Genomic DNA, 23,828 nt, shown 5'->3' with positions numbered 1-23,828 from the left:
TTTTCTTCTGCAATTTTAATTCCACAGCCTATTTTGTCCCCTGGTGTGTAAAAAGCAGTCATTACTTCCATCAATAAATGAAAATTTTAAGGCACTGGACACATATATATTTGAAGGCTAGTTGGATCAGCAGTTTTTTTTCTTCTTCCAAGTTAGGGGTATTGATTTAAATTGATAAGTGAAGTTGGGTGAGAGGATACCTTTATAGCCTTTACACTTCTATATTGTGATGACGGCTGAATTAGGGGGCATTCTAAAAAGAGAAGTGACTGGAAGGAGTTCTTGGGACCAATTCTTACAATTTAGGAACAATGATGGTATTCAGTCAAATGCCAAAACCTATTTGACTTAGCTCAGAGAAGGTATAATAATGGAGCTTTCCAATGTATAAGTGGATCAGAAAGATGCACTAGCTACTATAGCTGCTTACGCTGACCTCAAATTCAACAAGGACTCATTGAGCACTGATTATGGTCAGGGCCCCATTTCTACTGCTCTGGAATATAGAGCATAGGGAATCAGATTTTGAGGGCTTTTTGGCCTTCCTGAAAGCCCAATGGGGGTTCACATGAGTAGTAACACACACCTGGCACTTCTTAAGCACTTCTTTGACTGTGTTACAATTAAGGACTCAATCTACAAGGATAAATTGTTAACTTAGAAAGTTCAAATTCCTTAGAGCTTGGCATTCAAGGTCCTCCACATGTTCCTAATGTACCTTTTCAATCATAATTCCCACTGTTGCCAGGAGTGAACCCTCTGCTCTAGTTAAATTGGATGCTCACTACCTCCTGAGCATGTTTATCTTTTCACCTGGATACCTTACTCTTTAGCTCTATGCTGTTCTTTATAGTAGCCACTAGTCACATATGGCTATTGAGTACTTGAAATGTGGCCAGTCTAAACTGAGATGTGCTGTTAGATACACCTAGATTTCAAAAATGTAGTAAAAATAATCAATTTTTAAATATTAATTACATATTGGAACATTAATATTCTGGACATAGATGAAATAAAACACATTAAAACTACTTTCACTTCTTTTTACTTTGGCTACTAGAAAATGTAAAATTTATGTATGGCTTGCATTATATTTTTTTTACTTTTTGAGACAGGGTCACACTCTGTCACCCATGTGGGAGTGCAGTGGCACAATCACAGCTCACTGCAACCTCCACCTCCCCTGGCACAGGTGATCCTCCCACCTCAGCATCCCAAGCAGCTGGTACTACAGGTGAATGCCACCATACCCGGATAATTTGTTTGTATTTTTTGTAGAGATGGAGTTTTGCCATGTTGCCCAGGCTGGTCTTGAACTTCTGAGTTCAAGTGATCCACCTGCCTCGGATTCCCAAAGTGCTAGGATTATAGGCATGAGCCACCACACCCAGTCACATTTTATCTTTAGTGGACAGTATTCCACTAGATTGTTGGCCAAGGGAGTACTGGGCCCACCATTCAAACCCATATTTGTACTTTCTTGCTAGAGTAATAGTGATGAATGAAGGGAAAATTCTGAGTAACACTGGGTTCACACATTTGAGGCAAGCAAGCCGTGTCTCATCAAATAGAAACTGCTATCACTGATCAGCTAGCAGCTCAAGGAGGAAGACTGCCCAAGGCAGCAGGGCAATTATTAATAATAATTTGTGGTACACAGCAACTGTTCAGTAAGTGTTAGACAACTCCTTTTAGGCAGTGACACTAAATACAAACAAAATCTTGAATCCCATATTTATCCCTCCTGTTTTTCTTCTTCCACTTCTAGTCACTAAAATTTAGCTATTCTGGCCAGGTGTGGTGGCTCACGCCTGTAATCCCAGCCCTTTGGGAGGCCGAGGTGGGCGAGGTCAGGAGATTGAGAACATCCTGGCTAACACGGTGAAACCCCGTCTCTACTAAAAAATATAAAAAATTAGCTTGGCGTGGTGGCGGATGCCTGTAGTCCTGGCTACTCGCAAGGCTGAAGCAGGAGAATGGCGTGAACCTGGGAGGTGGAGCTTGCAGTGAGCCGAGTTCCCGCCACTGCACTCCAGCCTGGGCGACAGAGCGAGACTCCGTCTCAAAACAAACAAACAAAAAAAAACCAAACAACAAAAAAAATTTAGCTATTCCTATGAAATGCTTTCCCCTCTATTCCTTTTCTTCCAATCCACAGCTAATCAGTCTTGTCACCTTGCTTTTGAAAATATAGTTTTCAAATAGCTCCTAGCTTCCTTCTACCCTCTGTGTTCATTCCATTCTATATACTGTTAATAATGTCCCATGATATTTCTTTGCAGATGTAGTTCTTCGCTTAAAACCTCCATTTTCATATGAATTTCACTGAAAATTTTCACTTAGCATTCAAGGCTTTTCAAACCTTATCTCTTGGTATTCCTCCCCATAAAAAAGGAATTTAGGGAAACCAGATTGAGTTAATATATGTAAAGCACTTAGAACCATGCCTAGCCCATACTAAGAAATATATAGGTCTTAGCTATTATTATTATTGCTGACTTTTATTTGAATATGCTGTATGCATTTCTACTCCAGAACACTGCTAATTCCCTTTTCCTATTTGAGTACCTCAATCTCTAAAGGAAGGAGTGATTTAAACTATCAATGACCAGCAAGAGCCAATTGTTACTGCTGGAAAGACAACTTAAATATTCTTTCTACAACAGATAGGACCCGCAAACAAGGAACCCTAATTTACCACCAAATAACAAAATTTAAGGCTGGATGAAATAAATAAAAGATAATATTTCCTTCATTCAAGAAACAGCAAATTTATGGAATGTGTTATTTAAAGAAAAAGAAAAACCTGAAAAACATAAATGGGTTCCGGATTTAGGGCAGTTACTCTCTAACCCTGGCATATATTAGAATAACCTGGGAGCTTAAAAGACACAGTTGCCTGGGCCCAATCCCAGATTTATTGAAGGGGAAGGCCTCAGACACTTGAATTTATTTTAATGCTTCATAGGTGATTCTCATGTGCAACCACATCTGACCATCATTGGTCTACTCAAGAGAAACTTTGGTTTAGGGAGGCTGATCATGTTTGGCATATAGTTTTCTCATGTTTTTAAAATAAAGCATACTAAGAGAACTGATTAACCTACAATGACTTATGTGTTTATGAAGTGTTCTAAAAAACCAAACAAAAACCAAAGAAACAAGAAAACAAACCTTTTCAACTTGATGTAGGGTTCAGAAGATACATACATTCCAAATACCACAGTGAGCATTCATCTGAAAGTTTGCCGGTTGGTCTATTAATTAAAAAAATTCAAAACAGAATACAGATTTAACTATGTACAACATTCACAACTTACAGATTTTACAACGAAATTATACAGTTAAGTCTGTGGTGGAAAAGTTGGCATTTTGGTATATAACACTTCAGAAATTTCAAAAACAGCTTTACCTCAAAAACATTTTACACAAATTTTCCAAAGTGCTGTAGCTCACTGGCTCATTTCATCTCAACAATCCAGTTTAGCAATCCAGGTACCCAAATCTTTAGGCATGAAGTAACCGATATACTACTGAGAGACAGCACTTTTTATACAATAGCAGAGGCTGTTAGAAACATTGGGTCTTTAAAACCCTATAACAATGCCCCTTTCACCCTCCAATCCTGAGACAACAAATCCTGTAGTTCCCCCTCATCATCGCTGTCAGCATTCTCTTCTTCCTTCTTCTGCAGTTCTTTTATGGTCAGGATTTCTTTAAGTTTATTTTTTATTTCATCCTGGCGATTCCGTAGCTTTTCCACCCTTCGGTAACACTCTATCTGCTCATCGATCTCCCCAATCTGGCGGTCCAACCGTCCCTCCTCATCCTCTTCGGCAACTATGGCTTCGGAAATAGTGTTGACCTGCCTCATGGCTTTTTGGAATTCGTCCCACTCTTTGTCCATCTGATCTTTTGGGGCATCAACCTTTCGTACTCTTGCATCTACCTCAGGGTCGTCAAAAAAACCTTCCGGTAACGCTTCCGCGGTGTTTTCTCTCCTTTCCACCACTTTTTCATGTATTTCTGCTTTCTCAATTGACCCTGAATGAGGAATTATGGGGGCCTTGGGAGGATTAGTACTAAAGAAATCGTCTGGCAGCACACTACTTGTTACCTCCCGCGAAGAGGAAACTGAGTGCTCCTTGCCCTGTGCGTCGGAGAGCGGCTTGCTGGCGTCCCCCCTTTTTCTTTCTCCATCTCCTTCCTCCTCCTCTTCCTCCTCCTCCTCATCTTCATAATCGGGTAGTAAACTGAGTCCTGAAGGCTTACTGGGAGTCGCTCTAATGAACTCCTTTCCTATTTTGTCAAAGTTGGTGGGCAACGCAGATGTGGAGGGCTGTACCTGAGGCACCAAGGTGGCCTTCGCTCTCTTGACATCTTGGTCGTCTGCGTCCGGCGCTTTCCTCTTGACGGACTGAGGCGCTGAACTGGCGGACGAACCCTGGCTGGCTTCCTTCGCGCCTTTCAGGTCGGCCACTTTCTCTCGGTGCTGCTTTCCCAGGACGTGAGTCTGCCACAGGAGCTCGCTCTTAACCGGAGTGTTACACAGGGCACAACTCAGCTGCCCCAAACGGTTGTACTTCGCGAATGGAGATTCTATCCGTTTCCGATTGGTGCTCAGACGCTGCTTCTCCTTCATTAACCGCCGCAATTCTTCCTGATTTACCACTCGCTTTCCTGCCGGAGTCCGGGCGGAGGCGGAGGACGCCATCTTGGCGACCAGACCCAAAGCGATTCTGGCTTCCGTCGGGCGAGGCATGATAACGTCACTTCCTGTAAGGACGATGATTGGCAGAGGCTCAAGAGAGCGTGGCGTCGCATTGCCCTTTTTGCTCAGAATCGCGACTAAGGCTTTTTTTTTTTCTCCCTCTGAACGATTAGGCTATGGCTGCGATAAAGGCCGTGAACTCCAAGGCTGAGGTGGCGCGGGCCCAGGCAGCTTTGGCTGTCAATATATGCGCCGCCCGAGGGCTGCAGGATGTGCTGCGGACCAACTTGGGTCCTAAAGGCACCATGAAAATGTGAGACGGCAGTTGGAGCGGCCGTTAGGCGGCTGGGGGCCTGTTGGTGTCCTGGCGCCCTCTGAGGCAGCCGTCCGCGGAGCGCTGTGGATGTTCTTGCGAGCTTGATTTCCCTCGTTCTCATCCCTGCTCTGAGGGTATTTCTCGCCTGGTGCAGGTGGAGGAGAAAAGCCTCCTCTAGTAGAGGGCCCCAGGAGTGAAACTGTGGCGCTTCCCTGACGCCCCATTTGTCGTCAAGGTTCATATGCAGTTAGAAAGTCAGTTAATTTAGTGTCCCATTGGAAACAAAGCATTTAACTCCTCTGCTCTTTAAGACTGTATACCCTTGGTCCATAAATTCAACAAGTAGTTTTGTGTTTTGTATGGCAATGTATTGTAGTGGAGAGGACTCAGGCTTTGGAGCCAGGAAGGCGTGGGGTCAAATCCAAGTTCTACTTGAATACCCGGTGTCTATGGTTGTTCATATCTATTCATCTTTTCAGTATATATTAAGCACCCTTTTCTATAAACAAGAGTGAAGAAAAGAGACCAGTGAGGGCAAAAGGGTATAAGAGGAGAGACACATCCTCATAGTAATGAACAAAATAATATTAATGGTAAAATAAGTCACTTAGGTACTAGTTGCTGGGACACAGAAATGATGAAGATACAGTTTCTGTTCTTAAGGAGATGTGGTAGAGATGGATGTGGTAGAGTAGGATGTGCTAATTATATATAGATGCATATGATTATGCTGAGGAACGGGACTAATTGATGGCAGAAGGAAAAGCATCTTAAGTAACATGTTTGATCAGAGTCTTGAAAGAAGAATAAGACTTCACTAGTTGGAAGAGGGAGTAAAGGCCTGGGCAAAATAATTTCAGGAATAAGAAAGACCAATGGTGCAAATTCAACAGAAACAAAACAAAACATGGTGTATTAAGGGAACCAGAAGATTTGCTTGTGGAAAAGTAGATGAGGCAGGGAAGATATTGGGAAAGGTCAAGTATGTCATTGCTGTGTTTGGATTTTAACTTGAAAATGATGGAAAACATAAAAATCATTGGAGGACTTTTGATCAGGGAAGTGACTGAATCACGTTGCCTTTTAGAAAGAAAAATGTGTGGAGGATATATTTAAGTTTGGAGATATCCGGATGCCATCCAAAGTAGAGATAATAATAGTGGAGATGGAGAGAAGGGGGCAGATTCAAGAGATATTTAGGTAGTAGAATTGATAGAACTTGGTGATCTAATAAATGCAGGGATAAGGGAAACTAAGTTGAGTGACTGAATGAATGAAAACATTCACCAAAATAAAAACCTGCAGGAAATTTGCGAATTTGTGCTTTGTAGACTTCCAAGTATTCTTTGACCAAACCACTGTTCATAACTCATCAAGTGCTTTTATCTTTAAACCTGTAAATGGTCCATTTGGAGTGAAATCTCCATAAGCTGTCCATCTGGGGAGAAATGATTCTGTGAGCTGCAAATGGTGGTAATTACCATGGCGTATTCCCATGGTACAGTGGAAGTTTTCCAAGCCCAGTTCCCTCTATTAAGGATAATGTAGTGGCAAGCACTGGGAGTGTCTTCCTACCACACAAAGTTAATATCATTCTTCTCTGAACAGGCTTGTTTCTGGTGCAGGTGACATCAGACTCACCAAAGATGGCAATGTGCTGCTCCATGAGATGGTGAGCTGATGCTGCTGACTTTAATAAACTTTAATAAGCCTTAATTAGAAGCATAGTAGAACTTGTGTATCTTTAAGCCAAGGCTGTGAGCTAAATACTGCAGTCTTGAGATATGCTGAAGACTGTTGAATTAGACCTCAATAAAAAAATTTTTTTAGCCGGGTGTGGTAGCTCACTCTTGTAATCCCAACACTTTGAGAGGCTGAGGTGGCCAAATTGCTTGAGCCCAGGAGTTCAAGACCAGACTGGGCAACATAGTGAAAACCGTCTCTACAAAAAAAAAAAAAATTTTGCTCAGTGTGGTGGCATATGCCTATAGTCCCAGCTACTCTGGAGGCTGAGGTGAGAGGATCACTTGAGCCCAGGAGGCCAAGGCTGCAGTGAACTGAGATCGTGCCACTGCACTCCAGCCTGGGTGGCAGAGTGAAACCCTGTCTCAAAAAAAAAAAAAAAAAAATTTTTTTTGGCTGTTTCCAAGTCTTTGTATACTTAGGCATACTTATAAATCAATAATATCTTTTAAGGGCGCTGCCTTATGTTCTTTGTAATTATGGAAAAATAAAAATATCCTTTGCAAATTTAATAAATGTATTCATTTTGAGATTGAATGATTTAATCTCAAATGAAATAATTTTAGAAATGTCATTGCATTCTGAAGCAAAGACTTTTATGAAATGTTCAGGCCTCATTACCTGTCACTTTTAAAATTTTGGACTTGACATTTAGGTATTGATAATACAAAACTTGTAAACTTGTAGAATGAAACTTATTTCATTTTTTAATTTTGCTACTGACCCCTAGGTTATCTTGCTTTTGGTGACCTACTTCCTTATCTCATCCTCTCTTTTTAAATCTGTTGCTTGCTTTTTTCCAGCAAATTCAACATCCAGCAGCTTCCTTGATAGCAAAAGTAGCAACAGCTCAGGATGACGTCACAGGAGATGGTACTACTTCAAATGTTCTAATTATTGGAGAGTTATTAAAACAAGCTGATCTGTACATTTCTGAGGTATTAGAATTTCACAGAGTTTATATGTTATTTTGAATGGCAAGTTATTTTTTTAACTAGTAAAATGGTTGAGTTTTAGACAGTTAATTTTGTTTTATTTAATTAATTAATTAATTAATTTTGAGATGGAGTCTCACTGTGTCACTCAGGCTGGAGTGCAGTGGCGGAATCTTGGCTCACGGCAACCTCCTTCTCCCAGGTTCAGTCAGTTCTCCTGCTTCAGCTTCCCGAGTAGCTGAGATTACAGGCATGCGCCACCATGCCCGGCTAATGTTTGTATTTTTATTAGAAACAGGGTTTCACCATCATGGCCAGCCTGGTCTTGAGCTCCTGACCTTAGGTGATCCACCTGCCTCGGCCTCCCGGAGTGCTGGGATTACAGGCGTGAGCCACCGTGCCTGGCCTAGACAGTTAATTAAGATATTCTTGGACAATTATAAATGGAAATAATAATGAACTTTGTTGGCCAAAATAATGCCTTTCATTGGAATTATATACCTCTTTTAAAAATGAAATATTTAACGGACCTAAAAAAGTAAAAAATTACTCATGTATCCATGGGTAATTAAGAAAGAAAACACCATAGATAAAGTTGAAACCAAATTATGCACCTTTATAAAACAACTGGAGAAAAATTATTGAAGGTTTTTCTTATTGTGAATTTACCTTCCTTTCTAGTTTCATTTTTTCTTTATAAATCATCTACTTCAGCCAGACTCCTCCATTCACTGGCCTCTGAAAACATCATGTACATTTCTACCTTTCTCTAATTAAGTATCTCTTTTCTCCGTATCTGAATTTTTTCTCTCTTTCAGGGACCATTTCAGCAAAGAATAACCTGGTCAAAATGATTCTCTGTGTTTCGTTTAGTATTGGGAATTTTCTGTTAATTCAGTACTTGCAACTTAGGATGCTTTTGGCTGTAAACAACTTGACTAAAACTCACTTGAACAATAAGGAAATGATTATCTCCCATAATAGAAAATTGAGAGATAAGGCAGACTGTCAGGTTGTGTGATAACAAAATTCAGTCATCAGGTACACAGGTTCTTTGTCTCTTAGCTCTTCCACTCACATTGCTGTTTCATCCTAAGAGTATTTCCATCTTGAAAGTAAGAGGCCAGGTGAAGTGGCTCATGCCTGTAATCCCAGTACTTTGGGAGGCCGAGGCAGGTGGATCACCTGAGATCGGGAGTTCGAGACTAGCCTGACCAACATGGATAAACCCTGTCTCTGCTAAAAACACAAAATTAGCCAGGCGTGATTGCGCACACCTGTGATTCCAGCTACTCAGGAGGCTGAGGCAGGAGAATTGCTTGAACCCGGGAGGCGGAGATTGCGGTGAGCCAAGATTGTGCCATCATAGTCTAGCCTGGGCAACAAGAGTGAAACTCCATCTCAAAAAAAAAAAAAAAAAAAAGGAAAGAGAAAAGAAAAAGAAAGTAAGACTGGCTGGGCACAGTGGCTCACGCTTGTCATACCAGCACTTTGGGAGGCTGAGGCAGGAGGATCACTTGAGCCCAGGAATTTGAGACCAGCCTGGGCAACATAGTGAGACCCTGTCTTTAGAAATAATAAAAAAAAATTAGGCTTGGTGGCATGCTGCATGTGGTCCTGGCTACTTGGGAGGCTGAGGCAGGAGGATTGCCTGAACCCAGGAGGTGGAGGCCACAGTAAGCCATGATTGCACCAGTGTACTCCAGCCTGGGTGACTGAGTGAGACCCAGTCTCCAAAAGAAAGAGAGAGAGAAAAGAGAGGAGAGAGAGGACAGAGGAGAGAGAAGAAAGACTGTCAGAGGAAATTAGGCAGAGGGCAAGATAAAGCCATTCAGGAGGCTTTTCTTTAGTATGATTGGGCCAACTTTAGTATTATGTCCATCCCAAGCCAGTAATAGTTTTTATGGGAATTGACTTAGACTAATAAGGATCTACTGCTTGAGCTGGGGATAAGATCAGCTTTGTCCAAAGCACAAGTGGGAGAGGGAAACCCAAACTGAATTAGGGTTGGGTTAGGAAGAAAGGAGTTTGGCAAGGGTGAGATGCTAACAGACATTATGAAACTCTGTGGCCGTACAGTGATAGAGCTGGGCACAGTATATGATAGAATCACTGAGGCTGGAGGGACGTCCTAAACTAGACTGAAGTAGTCAGGAAAAACTCTCTGGAGGAAGTAAGGCCTGGCCTAAATCTTCAGGATGAGGAGGAGTGAACCAGACAAAAGAGCAAGGGTTGAGGAGAATGGCTTTCCAGGCAGAAGGAACAACATAAGCAAAGCCACAGAGAAGACAAGCAACATGGTGTTGTATGAAGCTACAAGCATTTTGGTGTTGCTGGAATTTCAAGTGATGTGAACAGTAGTGGAGAAGAGGCTGGAGAGGGAAGTGGGAGCCAGATCAGAGGGCATGTAGTATGCTAACCAAGAAGCTTAGATTTCATCCAGTGGTATTACAGACCAAACATAGAAATATACTAATGACTGATATGGTCAGGTTGGCATTTTAAGTATTTGGGGGATGGTTTTAAGGGAGTCTGGACCAGAGGTTTTCATAGTAGTCTGGATGAGAGATTGTGGGGTCCTAGCTTGAAGACATTTTTGAAAATGGTTAATAACATAGGCTCTAAAGTCAGGTCTCATGGGTTTAAACAGCCTGGTTTCACTTCTTATTATCTTGGTGATCTAAGACAAATTACATTATCCGTTTAAGCCTCGGTCTTCTCATCTGTGAAACAGGAAAAATAATAATACCCACTTCATAATGTGGCTAGAGAATTAAATAACTTGTGTAAAACTCTTAGTCATGTCCAGCACAAATACTCAATGTCAACTTTTAAAGATTAAGGATTGATGTAAAGAAAAGAAGTGAGGGAATGAATTAGACTAAGTGCTAGCTTTCACAAAGTTTGTGTATTATTTTATGGAACAAAAAATACTATTAAAATATTTTGTCATAATTTTAGACCTATAGAAAAGTTGCAAGCATACTACAAAGAATTCCTGTATACTTTTTACCCAGATTCTTCAAGTATTTTCATTTCTCTCATTCCCTGCCTGCCCTGTTCTCTTCCTTAGTATCAGTGTACATATTCTTTTCTAAACTGTATGTTGCAGACATGATCTAAATATTTTAGTGTATATTTTTTAAAACCAGGGAATTATATAATTGCAGTATAGTTATAAAAACCAGGAAATTAATAATAACATTAACACATTGATACATTACTGTTATCTAATCTGCATTCTATTCAAATTTCACCACTTGTATTAATAGTGTTCTTTATAGAAAAAAAGATCTAAGTTCATGCATTGCACTCAGTTGTCGTGTTCCTTTAGTATCCTTTAAGCTAGACTAGTTCCTGAGCTGCCTTTTATGCTTCATGATATTGCTACTTTTAAGGAGTACCAGCCGTTTATTTTGTAGAAAGTCCCTCAGTGTGGATTTGCCCATTTCCTCAATTAAACTTAGGTTACAGATTGTTGGCCAGAATACCATAGAACTGTTGTGTTCTACTGAATGTGTCATATCAGCAGGCATGTGATGCCTGTCTGTCTCATTATCGTGATGTTAACTTTGATCACTTGGTGAAGTGGTAGACACCACAGTGTTCTGTCTGCCACTTTTCCCCAATTCAGTGGTGGTTCTTTTCCTCTGCATTGAAAGGAATCTTTTTATGTGTGCCCATTCAGAAGGGCACCACATAACAACAATGTAGTCATAATTTTTGGAAGTAAAAAGGACTTCTGTAATTTTTTATACTAGACTTGAAGCTTTACTGTTAAGTTTGAGATTATTTCAAGTATGAAGCACTAAAATGACTTATAAATTATGTACACTTATATTTCATGGCATTAATGTGAGTAACTTTTTTTGGAAATAATAATCAGACAGGTTGGTTACTTTTACATTGGGTAACTTATTTTATAATTTATAATTTTATGTTCATGTAACAGGGCCTGCACCCTAGAATAATAGCTGAAGGATTTGAAGCTGCAAAGATAAAAGCACTTGAAGTTTTGGAGGAAGTTAAAGTGACAAAGGAGATGAAAAGAAAAATCCTCTTAGATGTAGCTAGAACATCACTACAAACTAAAGTTCATGCTGAACTAGCTGATGTGTTAACAGAGGTATGTTATTAAACTTTTGCATTCAGAACAAATATAGCCTAATGCATGGTGATATTTTTCTTTTTCTGTAAGATAATCAAGTATTTCATGTGGTTTTTTGGACATAAAATATGGAAGACAGACAATTATTGTATAGGCCTAACTGTAGATTAGATTTGACTGGTCAGAACAGTATTCGTAATTTTCAGAAGTATCATACTAGGCCTTTTTATTTATTTATTTATTATTATTATACTTTAGGTATATCTCCCAATGCTATCCCTCCCCCCTCCCCCCACCCCACAACAGTCCCCAGAGTGTGATGTTCCCCTTCCTGTGTCCATGTGTTCTCATTGTTCAATTCCCACCTATGAGTGAGAATATGCGGTGTTTGGTTTTTTGTTCTTGCGATAGTTTACTGAGAATGATGATTTCCAATTTCATCCATGTCCCTACAAAGGACATGAACTCATCATTTTTTATGGCTGCATAGTATTCCATGGTGTATATGTGCCACATTTTCTTAATCCAGTCTATCATTGTTGGACATTTGGGTTGGTTCCAAGTCTTTGCTATTGTGAATAATGCCGCAATAAACATACGTGTGCATGTGTCTTTATAGCAGCATGATTTACAGTCCTTTGGGTATATACCCAGTAATGGGATGGCTGGGTCAAATGGAATTTCTAGTTCTAGATCCCTTTGGAATTGCCACACTGACTTCCACAATGGTTGAACTAGTTTACAGTCCCACCAACAGTGTAAAAGTGTTCCTATTTCTCCACATCCTCTCCAGCACCTGTTGTTTCCTGACTTTTTAATGATTGCCATTCTAACTGGTGTGAGATGGTATCTCATTGTGGTTTTGATTTGCATTTCTCTGATGGCCAGTGATGGTGAGCATTTTTTCATGTGTTTTTTGGCTGCATAAATGTCTTCTTTTGAGAAATGTCTGTTCATGTCCTTCGCCCACTTTTTGATGGGGTTGTTTGTTTTTTTCTTGTAAATTTGTTTGAGTTCCTTGTAGATTCTGGATATTAGCCCTTTGTCAGATGAATAGGTTGCGAAAATTTTCTCCCATTTTGTAGGTTGCCTGTTCACTCTGATGGTAGTTTCTTTTGCTGTGCAGAAGCTCTTGAGTTTAATTAGATCCCATTTGTCAATTTTGGCTTCTGTTGCCATTGCTTTTGGTGTTTTAGACATGAATTCCTTGCCCATGCCTATGTCCTGAATGGTAATGCCTAGGTTTTCTTCTAGGGTTTTTATGGTTTTAGGTCTAACGTTTAAGTCTTTAATCCATCTTGAATTGATTTTTGTATAAGGTGTAAGGAAGGGATCCAGTTTCAGCTTTCTACATATGGCTAGCCAGTTTTCCCAGCACCATTTATTAAATAGGGAATCCTTTCCCCATTGCTTGTTTTTCTCAGATTTGTCAAAGATCAGATAGTTGTAGATATGTGGCGTTATTTCTGAGGGCTCTGTTCTGTTCCATTGATCTATATCTCTGTTTTGGTACCAGTACCATGCTGTTTTTGTTACTGTAACCTTGTAGTATAGTTTGAAGTCAGGTAGTGTGATGCCTCCAGCTTTGTTCTTTTGGCTTAGGATTGACTTGGCGATGCGGGCTCTTTTTTGGTTCCATATGAACTTTAAAGTAGTTTTTTCCAATTCTGTGAAGAAAGTCATTGGTAGCTTGATGGGGGTGGCATTGAATCTATAAATTACCTTGGGCAGTATGGCCATTTTCATGATATTGATTCTTCCTACCCATGAGCATGGAATGTTTTTCCATTTGTTTGTATCCTCTTTTATTTCCTTGAGCAGTGGTTTGTAGTTCTCCTCGAAGAGGTCCTTCACATCTCTTGTAAGTTGGATTCCTAGGTATTCTCTTTGAAGCAATTGTGAATGGGAGTTCACTCATGATTTGGCTCTTTGTCTGTTGTTGGTGTATAAAAATGCTTGTGATTTTTGTACACTGATTTTGTATCCTGAGACTTTGCTGAAGTTGCTTATCATCTTAAGGAGATTTTGGGCTGAGACAATGGGGTTTTCTAGATATACCATCATGTCGTTTGCAAACAGGGACAATTTGACTTCCTCTTTTCCTAATTGAATACCCTTTATTTCCTTCTCCTGCCTAATTGCCCTGGCCAGAACTTCCAACACTATGTTGAATAGGAGTGGTGAGAGAGGGCATCCCTGTCTTGTGCCAGTTTTCAAAGGGAATGCTTCCAGTTTTTGCCCATTCAGTATGATATTGGCTGTGGGTTTGTCATAGATAGCTCCTATTATTTTGAGATATGTCCCATCAATACCTAATTTATTGAGAGTTTTTAGCATGAAGGGTTGTTGAATTTTGTCAAAGGCCTTTTCTGCATCTATTGAGATAATCATGTGGTTTTTGTCTTTGGTTCTGTTTATATGCTGGATTACATTTATTGATTTGCATATATTGAACCAGCCTTTCATCCCAGGGATGAAGCCCACTTGATCATGGTGGATAAGCTTTTTGATGTGCTGCTGGATTCGGTTTGCCAGTATTTTATTGAGGATTTTTGCATCAATGTTCATCAAGGATATTGGTCTAAAATTCTCTTTTTTGGTTGTGTCTCTGCCAGGCTTTGGTATCAGGATGATGCTGGCCTCATAAAATGAGTTAGGGAGGATTCCCTCTTTTTCTATTGATTGGAATAGTTTCAGAAGGAATGGTACCAGTTCCTCCTTGTACCTCTGGTAGAATTCGGCTGTGAATCCATCTGGTCCTGGACTCTTTTTGGTTGGTAAGCTATTGATTATTGCCACAATTTCAGCTCCTGTTATTGGTCTATTCAGAGATTCAACTTCTTCCTGGTTTAGTCTTGGGAGAGTGTATGTGTTGAGGAATTTATCCATTTCTTCTAGATTTTCTAGTTTATTTGCATAGAGGTGTTTGTAATATTCTCTGATGGTAGTTTGTATTTCTGTGGGATCGGTGGTGATATCCCCTTTATCACTTTTTTATTGCATCTATTTGATTCTTCTCTCTTTTTTCTTTATTAGTCTTGCTAGCGGTCTATCAATTTTGTTGATCCTTTCAAAAAACCAGCTCCGCCTTTTTTTAAATGTGACTTGAAAGTTGGGAGAGGTTTGGCTGCCTGCAGATCATCTCCTGCGGAAGCTCTTGAATAGTATACTGGTCTTTTTAAACTTAGAGGTCCATATTTTATTATGTGAGATGACACACAAGATAGTTGTTTTAGCAGTGTACCTTGTAGATAAGGTTACCAATATAATGAAATGTGATATGATATATTAATATATTAATATTCACATATTGGAAATGTATGTTTGTTTATTTATTTCTTTTATTAATTTTTTTGAGACAGAGTCTTACTCTGTCACTCAAGCTGGAGTGCAATGTCATGATCTCAGCTCACTGCAACCCCCGTCTCCCAGGTTCAAACGATTCTCCTACCTCAGCCTCCCGATTAGCTGGGATTACAGGCGCGTGCCACCACGCCCGGCTAATTTCTGTATTTTTAGTAGAGATGGGGTCTCACTATGTTACCTAAGCTTGTCTTGAACTCCTGACCTCAAATGATCCACCCGCCTCGGGCTTCCAAAGTGCTGGGATTACAGGCGTGAAGTCACCACATCTGGCCAGTGTTTTGTTTATTTCTAAAGGTAGAATATATGTTATATAGGCTGGGCCCGGTGGCTCATGCTTGTAATCCCAGCACTTTAGGAGGCTGAGGTGGGAAGACGACCTGAGGTCAGGAGTTTGAGACCAGCCTGGCCAACATGGTGAAATCCTGTCTCTACTCAAAATACAAAAATTAGCTGGGCATGGTAGCAGGCACCTGTAATCCCAGCTACTTGGGAGGCTAAGGCAGGAGAATCACTCTGGGAGGGAGGGGGAGGTTGCAGTGAGCTGAGATCATGCCACTGCACTCTAGCCTGGGTGACAGAGTGAAACTTTGTCTCAAAAAAATATATGTATATTTTATATAAAGACAAGATTGGCTGGATATTTTGGGAAGGCTTTTATCAGGTGGCAATGATTTGATATCATTATTATTTTTCAGCTTTGTAATTTCTGAAACTTGAATACGTTTGTTTACCAGGAAGAATGATAAATTCTTAGGAAACAAATTCGCAAGACATTGACATACAAAGCAGAATACTATCTTAATAATTTACTTTGAGAACTACAAATGCCAAATGTACTGGAATACTTGAGTTGTTTCTGGTCGATTCTCCTTACTGTTAAAAAAAACAACTTGGGAAATCAGATTATGATCAGACAATTTCTTGATGAGCAGAATCAGAAGAAAGGCTCTGCTGTGTTTTCTGCTGTTAGAGTACTTCGATGGCCCCAACTCTTCATGCTGCTAGGGCACCCATTCTGTTTTAGAGTTACAGAAACAGTGATATTCTCACTATCCAATGGCCTTTGTCCTATTTGTTATTTGCCTCTAAAATAAAATATTATGTTACCTCAGGCATAGTTTTCTAAGATACAGTTTTTTTCTGCTTTATGTATATTTTAGGGTAGTTATAACTTAGCTCTTAATTTCTGCAGTTAATTATTTTTATATCATTTTCTGAGCTAAGCAATAAGATGTGTTGTGCTATGCTTCTTAAATTGTATATCCCTGGTCATATGTGACAGAATAAATGAGACGTATCTTTCTGGAGTGTCAATTTTACTTTACAATTTTGGGGGAAAACATTATTTTTACATTGAGATAAACATATTATGGGATGACATGGAAACTTTTCATGATAAAACATGAGACTTTAACATTTCCTGTTATTATAGCCAGCAAATTGGAGCTATTACCTTAGATTACTTTTCCTTCTTTTCCATTAAGGTGTCCTTTGGTGGAAAAGTTTGGATAGTCTTGGTATGATAGAAAGAGTAGTCGCTGGGCAGTTAAGGAGCCCTGAATTCTAGTCCTGGCCCTGTTACTAGCTGTTAGATCTTATTTAAAAACTGTGACTTCTTAAGGTCTTATCTCAGTTGCCTTATATGTAAAATAAAAGGTTTGGACCTAATGATCTCTGAAGTTTCTTTAGACTCTAAAGTGTCTGTTGGCATTGGCTATTGTTAGCGTCCATAGTAAAGTGGCACATATTGGTCTTGCCCTAGGTTTTGAATCCTGAAGGCTTTTATCTCCTTAGTCTGGTGATAGATTGTTTGGGCCCTTGGTTTATTTTAGTAGTCCAAATAACTTAACTGTTCTCATTCATTTCTCTTTCAGGCTGTGGTGGATTCTGTTTTGGCTGTTAGAAGACCAGGTTACTCTATTGATCTCTTCATGGTAGAAATAATGGAGATGAAGCATAAATTAGGAACAGATACAAAGTAAATTACATAAGCTTTGACAACATATGGGTTCTAGAATTTTTTAAAGATATTCTTTTATTAAATTCATTACTTACTTTTATTCAACATAAATATATTCATTCAACATATATTAAGTCACTGCTCTAGGTAATGGGAATGAGAGTAAACAGAACAGAATTTCTTTCCCCAAGAAGCTTATGTTTCTAATTGAAATAGAAAAAAAATCATGTGTGTGATTTTATAGTGGACAGGGAAGACTACTCTGATAAGAACCTGGAGAGCTAAGAGGTCTCTGAAGAAACAAGGGAGCTAGCCATGTGCACATCTGGAACAAGAGGGTTCTAAGCAGAAGGAATGACCTCTGAAAAGGTCCTAAGGCAGAGGTGTGACTAGGTTGTTACAGTGTACCTGGAGCAAAGGAGAGGAGGTGAGGCAAAAGGGACCAGATTATGGAGTACCATGTTGATTTTGGATTTACTCTTTTAAAACTTTGTATTATAGAAAATTGTGAACATATATAGAGAGAAAAGAATAGGGAACTTCCACACACCTGTTAGCTATCTTTATCAATTTCCAACATATGAAGCGATCTTATTTCAACCATACCCTTCCCTCTTTCCCCCTCCCACCCAGGATTATTTTGAAGCAAATCCAGATATCATATACCACCTGTAAATATCATATAATCCATAAAACATAAACCCCCTGCTTTTACCTAATATATCCACAAAACATTATAACACCTTAAAAATGAATAACTCATTAATACTATCACATTTCCAGTTTATAGTCTAACAGTTGTCTCAGATTTTTTTCAGTTTTGTTTGGATTAAGATCTACACACAGTCTGTATACTGCACTTAGGTGATATCTCTTTTAAGTCTCTGTTAATTTGTTAATTTGTAGGTTCTTTCTTCCTCTCATTGTTTTTCACCTTGATAATTATTTTGGAAAAGTCTGATTATTTGTCTTGAAGAGTTTTTGTGGGAAGATTTTTGATTACTCATGCAATTTTCTTCTTCTTCTTCTTCTTTTTCTTTTTTTTTTTTGAGATGGAGTCTCACTCTGTCCCCCAGGCTGGAGTGCAATGGTGTGATCTTGGCTCACTGCAATCTCTGCCTACTGGGTTCAAGTGATTCCCTTGCCTCAGCCTCCTGAGTAGCTGGGACTACAGGTGTGCGGCACCACACTCGGCTACTTTTTTGTATTTTAGTAGAAACGGGGTTTCACCGTGTTGGCCAGGCTGGTCTCGAGCTCCTGACCTTGTGATCCACCCACCCTGGCCTTCCAAAGTGCTGGGATTAAAGGCATGAGCCACCGCACCTGGCCCCACTCATGCAATTTTCTTAATGGCTATAGGACTAGTTAGGTTTTCTACTTATTTTTTGAATCATTTTGGTAAGTAATGTTTTCTTAGAAATTTGTCCATTTTGTTTAACTCTGAAATTTTTGGTATAAAATGTTCATAAATATCCTTATTGGCATAAAATTTTTATAAGGATCCTGTTTGCAGGCTCTGTAGTGGTATCACCATTTATTTCTGGTGTTATTTGTGCCTTTCTTTCCTTTTTTTGATAATTTTTTCCCAGAGGTTTGTTTTTGTTTCACAGTGTCTTTCTCTTTATTATTTAATTTACTTTTTTGGAATTTTGTGGGGACTTTTTTGCTGCTTCTGTTTTATTGTGATAGCTACTTAGGTTATTAATTTTCAGTCTCCTGCTTTTGAATACAGTACTTAAGACCTTAAATTTTTCTTGAAGTACTATTCAGCTGCATCCTTCAAGTTTTTATATGTAATCTTATAATTTTTATTCAGTTTAAAATATTTTCTAATTTCAACTAGAAGTGTGTTTCTTAACATGGCGAAATTTTAGTTATCTTATTACTGATACCTAGCTTAATTACATTGTGGTCAGAGAATATGCTCTGAGATTTTTGCTCCTTTGAAACTTGTTGACACTTGCTTTATGGCTCAGTGTATAGTCAGCTTTTGTTATGTTAATGTTTCATGTACTTGAAAATAATGTATACTGCAGTTGGTAGGTACGATTTTATATACATGTCCATGAAGATCAAGGTATCCTGTTAATCCTGTTGTTCAGAACTTCTATATCCTTATTGATGTTTTGACTGCTTATTCTGTCAATTACTGAGTGAAATGTATAAATATCTTTCAATATTATTGTGTACCTGTTTATATTTTACTTTAGTTTTGAGAGTTTTGCTTTATATATCTTGAGACAATCTTTTTAGATGCATAGTTTTTAAACTGTTACATATTTCCTGGTGCATTGAACTTTTGTACTGATATGAAGTGACTTTTTTCTAGTAATGTCTTTAAAAGTATAATTTATCTGATATTGATAATTATATTTAAAACATCTTTACATGTTAAAAGCTGTTGTACCAGCTAGCTAGCTTCCTTCCTTCCTTCCTTCCTTTCCCTCCCTCCCTTCCTCCTTCCCTCCCTTTCCTTTCCTTTCCTTTCTTTCTTTTTTTTTTTTGAGATGGTGTTTCTCTCTTGTTGCCTAGGCTGGAGTGCAATGGTGTGATCTCGGCTCACCGCAACCTCTGCCTCCCGGGTTCAAGCGATTCTTCTGCCTCAGCCTCCCTAGTAGCTGGGATTATAGGCATGCGCCACCATGCCCAGATAATTTTGTATTTTTTTTAGTAGAGATGGGGTTTCTCCATGTTGGTCCGGCTGGTCTTGAACTCCCAACCTCAGGCGATCCACTCACCTCTGCCTCCCAAAGTGCTGGGATTATAGGCATGAGCCACCGTGCCCAGCCTTTTCTTTTCTTTTCTATTCTTTTCTCCTTTTCTTTTCTTTTTTCTCTTCTCTTCTCTTCTCTTCTCTTCTCTTCTCTTCTCTTCTCCTCTCCTCTCCCCTCCCCTCCCCTCCCCTCCCCTCCCCTCCCCTCCCCTCCCCTCCCCTCCCCTCCCCTCCCCTCCCCTCCCCTTCCTTTCCTTTCCTTTCCTTTCCTTTTTTTTTCTGAGACAGGGTCTTGCTCTGTCACCCAGGCTAGAGGGCAGTGGCACAATTACAGCTCACTGCAGCCTTGACCACCTGGGCTCAAGTGATCCTCCCACCTTAGCCTCTTGAGTAGCTGGGACCACAGATATGCACCACCATGTCTGGCTAATTTTTGTATTTTTTGTCAAGACAGGGTTTTGCCATGTTGCCCAGGCTGGTCTCAAATTCCTGAGCTGAAGGGATCCACCCGCTTGGCCTCCCAAAGTGCTGTGATTACAGAACAGAATGAGCCACCATGCCAGGTCCATCCAGTTTTTTTTTTTTTTAGAGATGGAGTTTCACTCTTGTTACCCAGGCTGGAGTGCAATGGCGTGATCTTGGCTCACTGCAGTCTCTGCCTCCTGGGTTCAAGTGATTCCCCTGCCTTAGCCTCCCAAGTAGCTGGTATTGCAGGCATGTGCCACCACATTCAGCTAATTTTGTATTTTTAGTAGAGATGGGGTTTCACCATGTTGGTCAGGCTGGTCTCAAACTCCTGACCTCAAGTGATCCACCCTCCTCGGCCTCCCAAAGTGCTGGGATTACAGGCATGAGCCACTGTGCCCGGCCCAGTTTTCTTTTAATTAGTATTTGCCTGTCATATCTTTGTGTATGTTTTTACTTTCAGTCTTTCTCTCTTTACATGATTTTTTGTGTCATATAGGTAGAGTAAAATATTAAATCTGATAATCTTTGTTAACAGGAGCATTTAATCCTTTATATTTAAAACAGTTATGGATATATTTGATTTAAAATTTACCATCTTAACAGTGAACTTTGGGGACCCCAGGGGGAAGGATGGGAGGAGGATGAGGGATAAAAGACTACACATTGGGTAGAGTGTACACTGCTTGGGTAATGGGTGTACCGATATCTAGGAAATCACCACTAAAGAACTTAGTTATGTAACCGAACACCACCGGTTCCCCAAAAAGCTATTACAATAAAAAAAAGCAAATTAAAAAGTTTTCCATCTTGTTTTATACTTTCTACTTATCCTTACTTATTTTTCTTTTTTTTTTTTGGAGGTGGAGTGTCACTCTGTCACCAGGCTGGAGTGCAGTGGCTTGATCTCAGCTCACTGCAACTTCCGCCTCCCAGGTTCAAGTGATTCCCTCAGCCTTCCGAGTAGCTGGGACTACAGGCGTGCACCACCACACCCATCTAATTTTTTGTATTTTAGTAGAGACGTGGTTTCACCATGTTGGCCAGGCTGGTTTTGAACTCCTGACATCAAGCAATCCACCTACCTCGGCCTCCCAAAGTGCTGGGATTACAGGTGTGAGCCACCGCGCCCAGCCATCTATGTAGCTTTTTCATCTCAGCCTTCCGTTTGGGATTGCTTTTCTTCTGCCTAAAGTTCATCCTGTAGATTTTCCTTAGTGATAGTTTGTTGGAGGCATACTTTCAGTTTTTCTTTGCCTGAAAATGCCTTTATCTTTATTCTTTGGTACTTTCATTGTGTGTTTACTAGGTTGGCAGTTAGTTTCTTTCAGTTGATTAAAGATATTGTTCTGTTGATTTCTAGCTTTCATTATTGCTGTACAGAAATTAGCCATGAGTCCTTTATAGCCACGAGTCCTTTATTTACCTAGGTGATTTTAAGATATTTCTCTTTGTCTTTGGTGTTGTATACTTTTAGTCTGATGTAGCTAGGTATGGATTTCTTTTTGTTTATTCTGGTTGGCATTTTCTGGCTTTTTGAGTGCTATCGTTTATCTGATTCTGGAAAATTTCCATCCATTATCTGTTTAAACATTTCTTTTGTTCATCCCTTCTTCTCCTTCTCCAGTTGAATATATGCTTGATGTTCTTAATTTAGTTTTTTATGTACTTTTTGTCTTGCTGTCTTTTGTGTTGCATTCTGGATAATTTCTAGTGATATATTTTTGTTGTTTGCTAATTTTCTCTTAAACAATGTCTACTGTACTTTAAAACCAATCCCTTGATTTAAAAATAAACTTTCTAATGAAGTGTAACACACACTGAAAAATGCAACTATCATAGCAATATGGCTTGATTAATTTTCCAAATATATCTGTGTAATCAGCACTCTTACAAGAAACAGAACTACTAGTACCTTAAAAGCCCCTCTTTTGCTTCCTTTCAGCCATATTTCTTCTAGAGTAATCTGAATTTCTGCAGCATAGATTGTTATATGTTTTGTACTTGTATAAGGAATCATAAGGTAGGTACTCTTTGTTTCTGACCTTTTTCATTTAGCATTGTTTGTGAGACTCATTTGTATTTTTGTGTGATTAGTAGATTGGTCATTCTCTTTGCTATTTAGTATTTTCTTGTGTTAATATACCACAGTTTATTCATTCTGCTGTTGATTGGCATTTAGGTAGTTTGCATTTTTTACCTATTATTAATAGTGCTGTTATAAACATTGTAATATTCTTTTATTAGACATATGGATGTATGTCTGTTGTTTTCTTGAATTTTTTTATATCTGTGTGTATACGTGTGGATGTCCTTATTTACTATTTATAGAAGTTCTATTTGGTTCTTTCTTAATTCTGCCACATGACCTTTTATGGTGTTCTATCCCTTGCAAATCTTTCCAAACTTGCCCTTTTTTCTTTCTTGAAACATATGTTTAATATGTTCGTGTTTGATAATTATAATATCTAAAGTTTTGACTTGTCCCTTTCTGGTGTTTATTATATTTTACTGGTTCTCACTCATCATGCTTTGTGTTCATATGTGCCATTCATTGTGCTTGAAAAACGTATTGGTAGAAATAATTTGAGACCTAGAATGAAGCTGCCTTTCTGCAGAGAGGATTTGCATTTGTTGCCTCCCTAGGGACTACTTTAAATTAAATTCACAGCTTGAGGTTTTTGGGAATAGCCATTTGATATGAATTCCAACTGTAAGTCCATGTGAGGGCTGATTATTTCTAGCTCTTCCTTCTGGATAATCTTGAGTATGTAGCCCTTTGTGGTTCCAACTTAATGTGAAGAGGGTCTCCTGTAAACACTCCACCTTGGATGAGCTCTGGGCTTTTAATTCTGTTTTCTTCTCATTGTGAAGACATTGAAACCGAAGTTCAGATTTGCCTGGATTGTCAAATGACTTTAAGATAAAAGAACCTACTGTTCCTGCAGTTCTCTACTTACCTGTTGGAGTTTCTGTTTTATTTCAGTTTTGGCCTCGTGATTATATACTATCTTATAGCTCTTCAATGTTGCTAAGGTTTTTTTGCTTTTAAGCCAGCATGTTTAGTTGTTTTTGATAGTAGGACTGATCTCAGTTAGCCTACTATTGCTGAGGATAACAAGTTCTTGATTTATACTTCAGAAGGTTATCTGTGGTTTTTGTGTGGGGAATACACACAAAACGGCTGATTGGGAGGTAAAAGAGGGCCAAGGGCAGAAACCAGAGACCAGTTAGGAAAGTTGGTATAGTACAAGTGAGAAATGAAAATGGTTTGGATTAGGGTGTACTTAGAAGGAAAGGGCAATAGGATTTGTTGACGGTTCAACATAGGACATGACAGAAACAGAGCGGTCAGAGATCTCTCTTGGGCTTTTTCATGATCAGCAGGAAAAGTGGAGGTGCTGTTTCTTGAGATGGAGAAGACTAGGAGGAGCAGATCTGGGGAGATAAATCAAGAGTTCAGTTTGAGAATGTTATATTTGAGGTACCTATTAGACATCCATGTGGAGAT

The 23,828-nt window shown here is 39.3% G+C and overlaps 2 protein-coding genes across 6 annotated transcripts in view; one reads left to right on the top strand and one right to left on the bottom strand.

Annotated features, from left to right (window-relative positions):
- The window catches only part of CCT6B (chaperonin containing TCP1 subunit 6B), a 57,269-nt gene that overhangs the window by 15,433 nt on the left and 18,008 nt on the right, over window positions 1-23,828 (top strand). For 2 of the 5 annotated variants that reach the window (XM_054458361.2, XM_054458360.2), the window contains exons 1-5: window positions 4,772-5,024; window positions 6,636-6,699; window positions 7,574-7,708; window positions 11,658-11,831; window positions 17,054-17,157. In XM_054458361.2, the coding sequence (XP_054314336.1) occupies window positions 4,888-5,024; window positions 6,636-6,699; window positions 7,574-7,708; window positions 11,658-11,831; window positions 17,054-17,157 (614 nt within the window). In that variant the 5' untranslated portion in view covers window positions 4,772-4,887. Of the gene's footprint in view, window positions 1-4,771; window positions 5,025-6,635; window positions 6,700-7,573; window positions 7,709-11,657; window positions 11,832-17,053; window positions 17,158-23,828 lie in introns of those variants that run through there. The other 3 variants (XM_054458363.2, XM_054458362.2, XM_054458364.2) reach the window with 3 other exon arrangements.
- On the bottom strand, window positions 3,233-4,767 carry ZNF830 (zinc finger protein 830). Its single transcript, XM_054458379.2, has one exon. It carries the CDS (start codon window positions 4,760-4,762, stop codon window positions 3,596-3,598), a length of 1,167 nt encoding a protein of 388 aa, XP_054314354.2. The 5' UTR covers window positions 4,763-4,767; the 3' UTR covers window positions 3,233-3,595.

This window comes from Pongo pygmaeus, chromosome 19, assembly GCF_028885625.2.
Source record: "Pongo pygmaeus isolate AG05252 chromosome 19, NHGRI_mPonPyg2-v2.0_pri, whole genome shotgun sequence".
NCBI classification, from domain to species: domain Eukaryota; kingdom Metazoa; phylum Chordata; class Mammalia; order Primates; family Hominidae; genus Pongo; species Pongo pygmaeus.
This window is presented reverse-complemented; position numbering and strand designations above follow the sequence as displayed.

What these genes read in the sequence shown, in the direction of transcription:
- ZNF830 (XM_054458379.2), bottom strand. Translation starts at nt 4,762, where the DNA reads ATGCCTCGCCCGACGGAAGCCAGAATCGCTTTGGGTCTGGTCGCCAAG.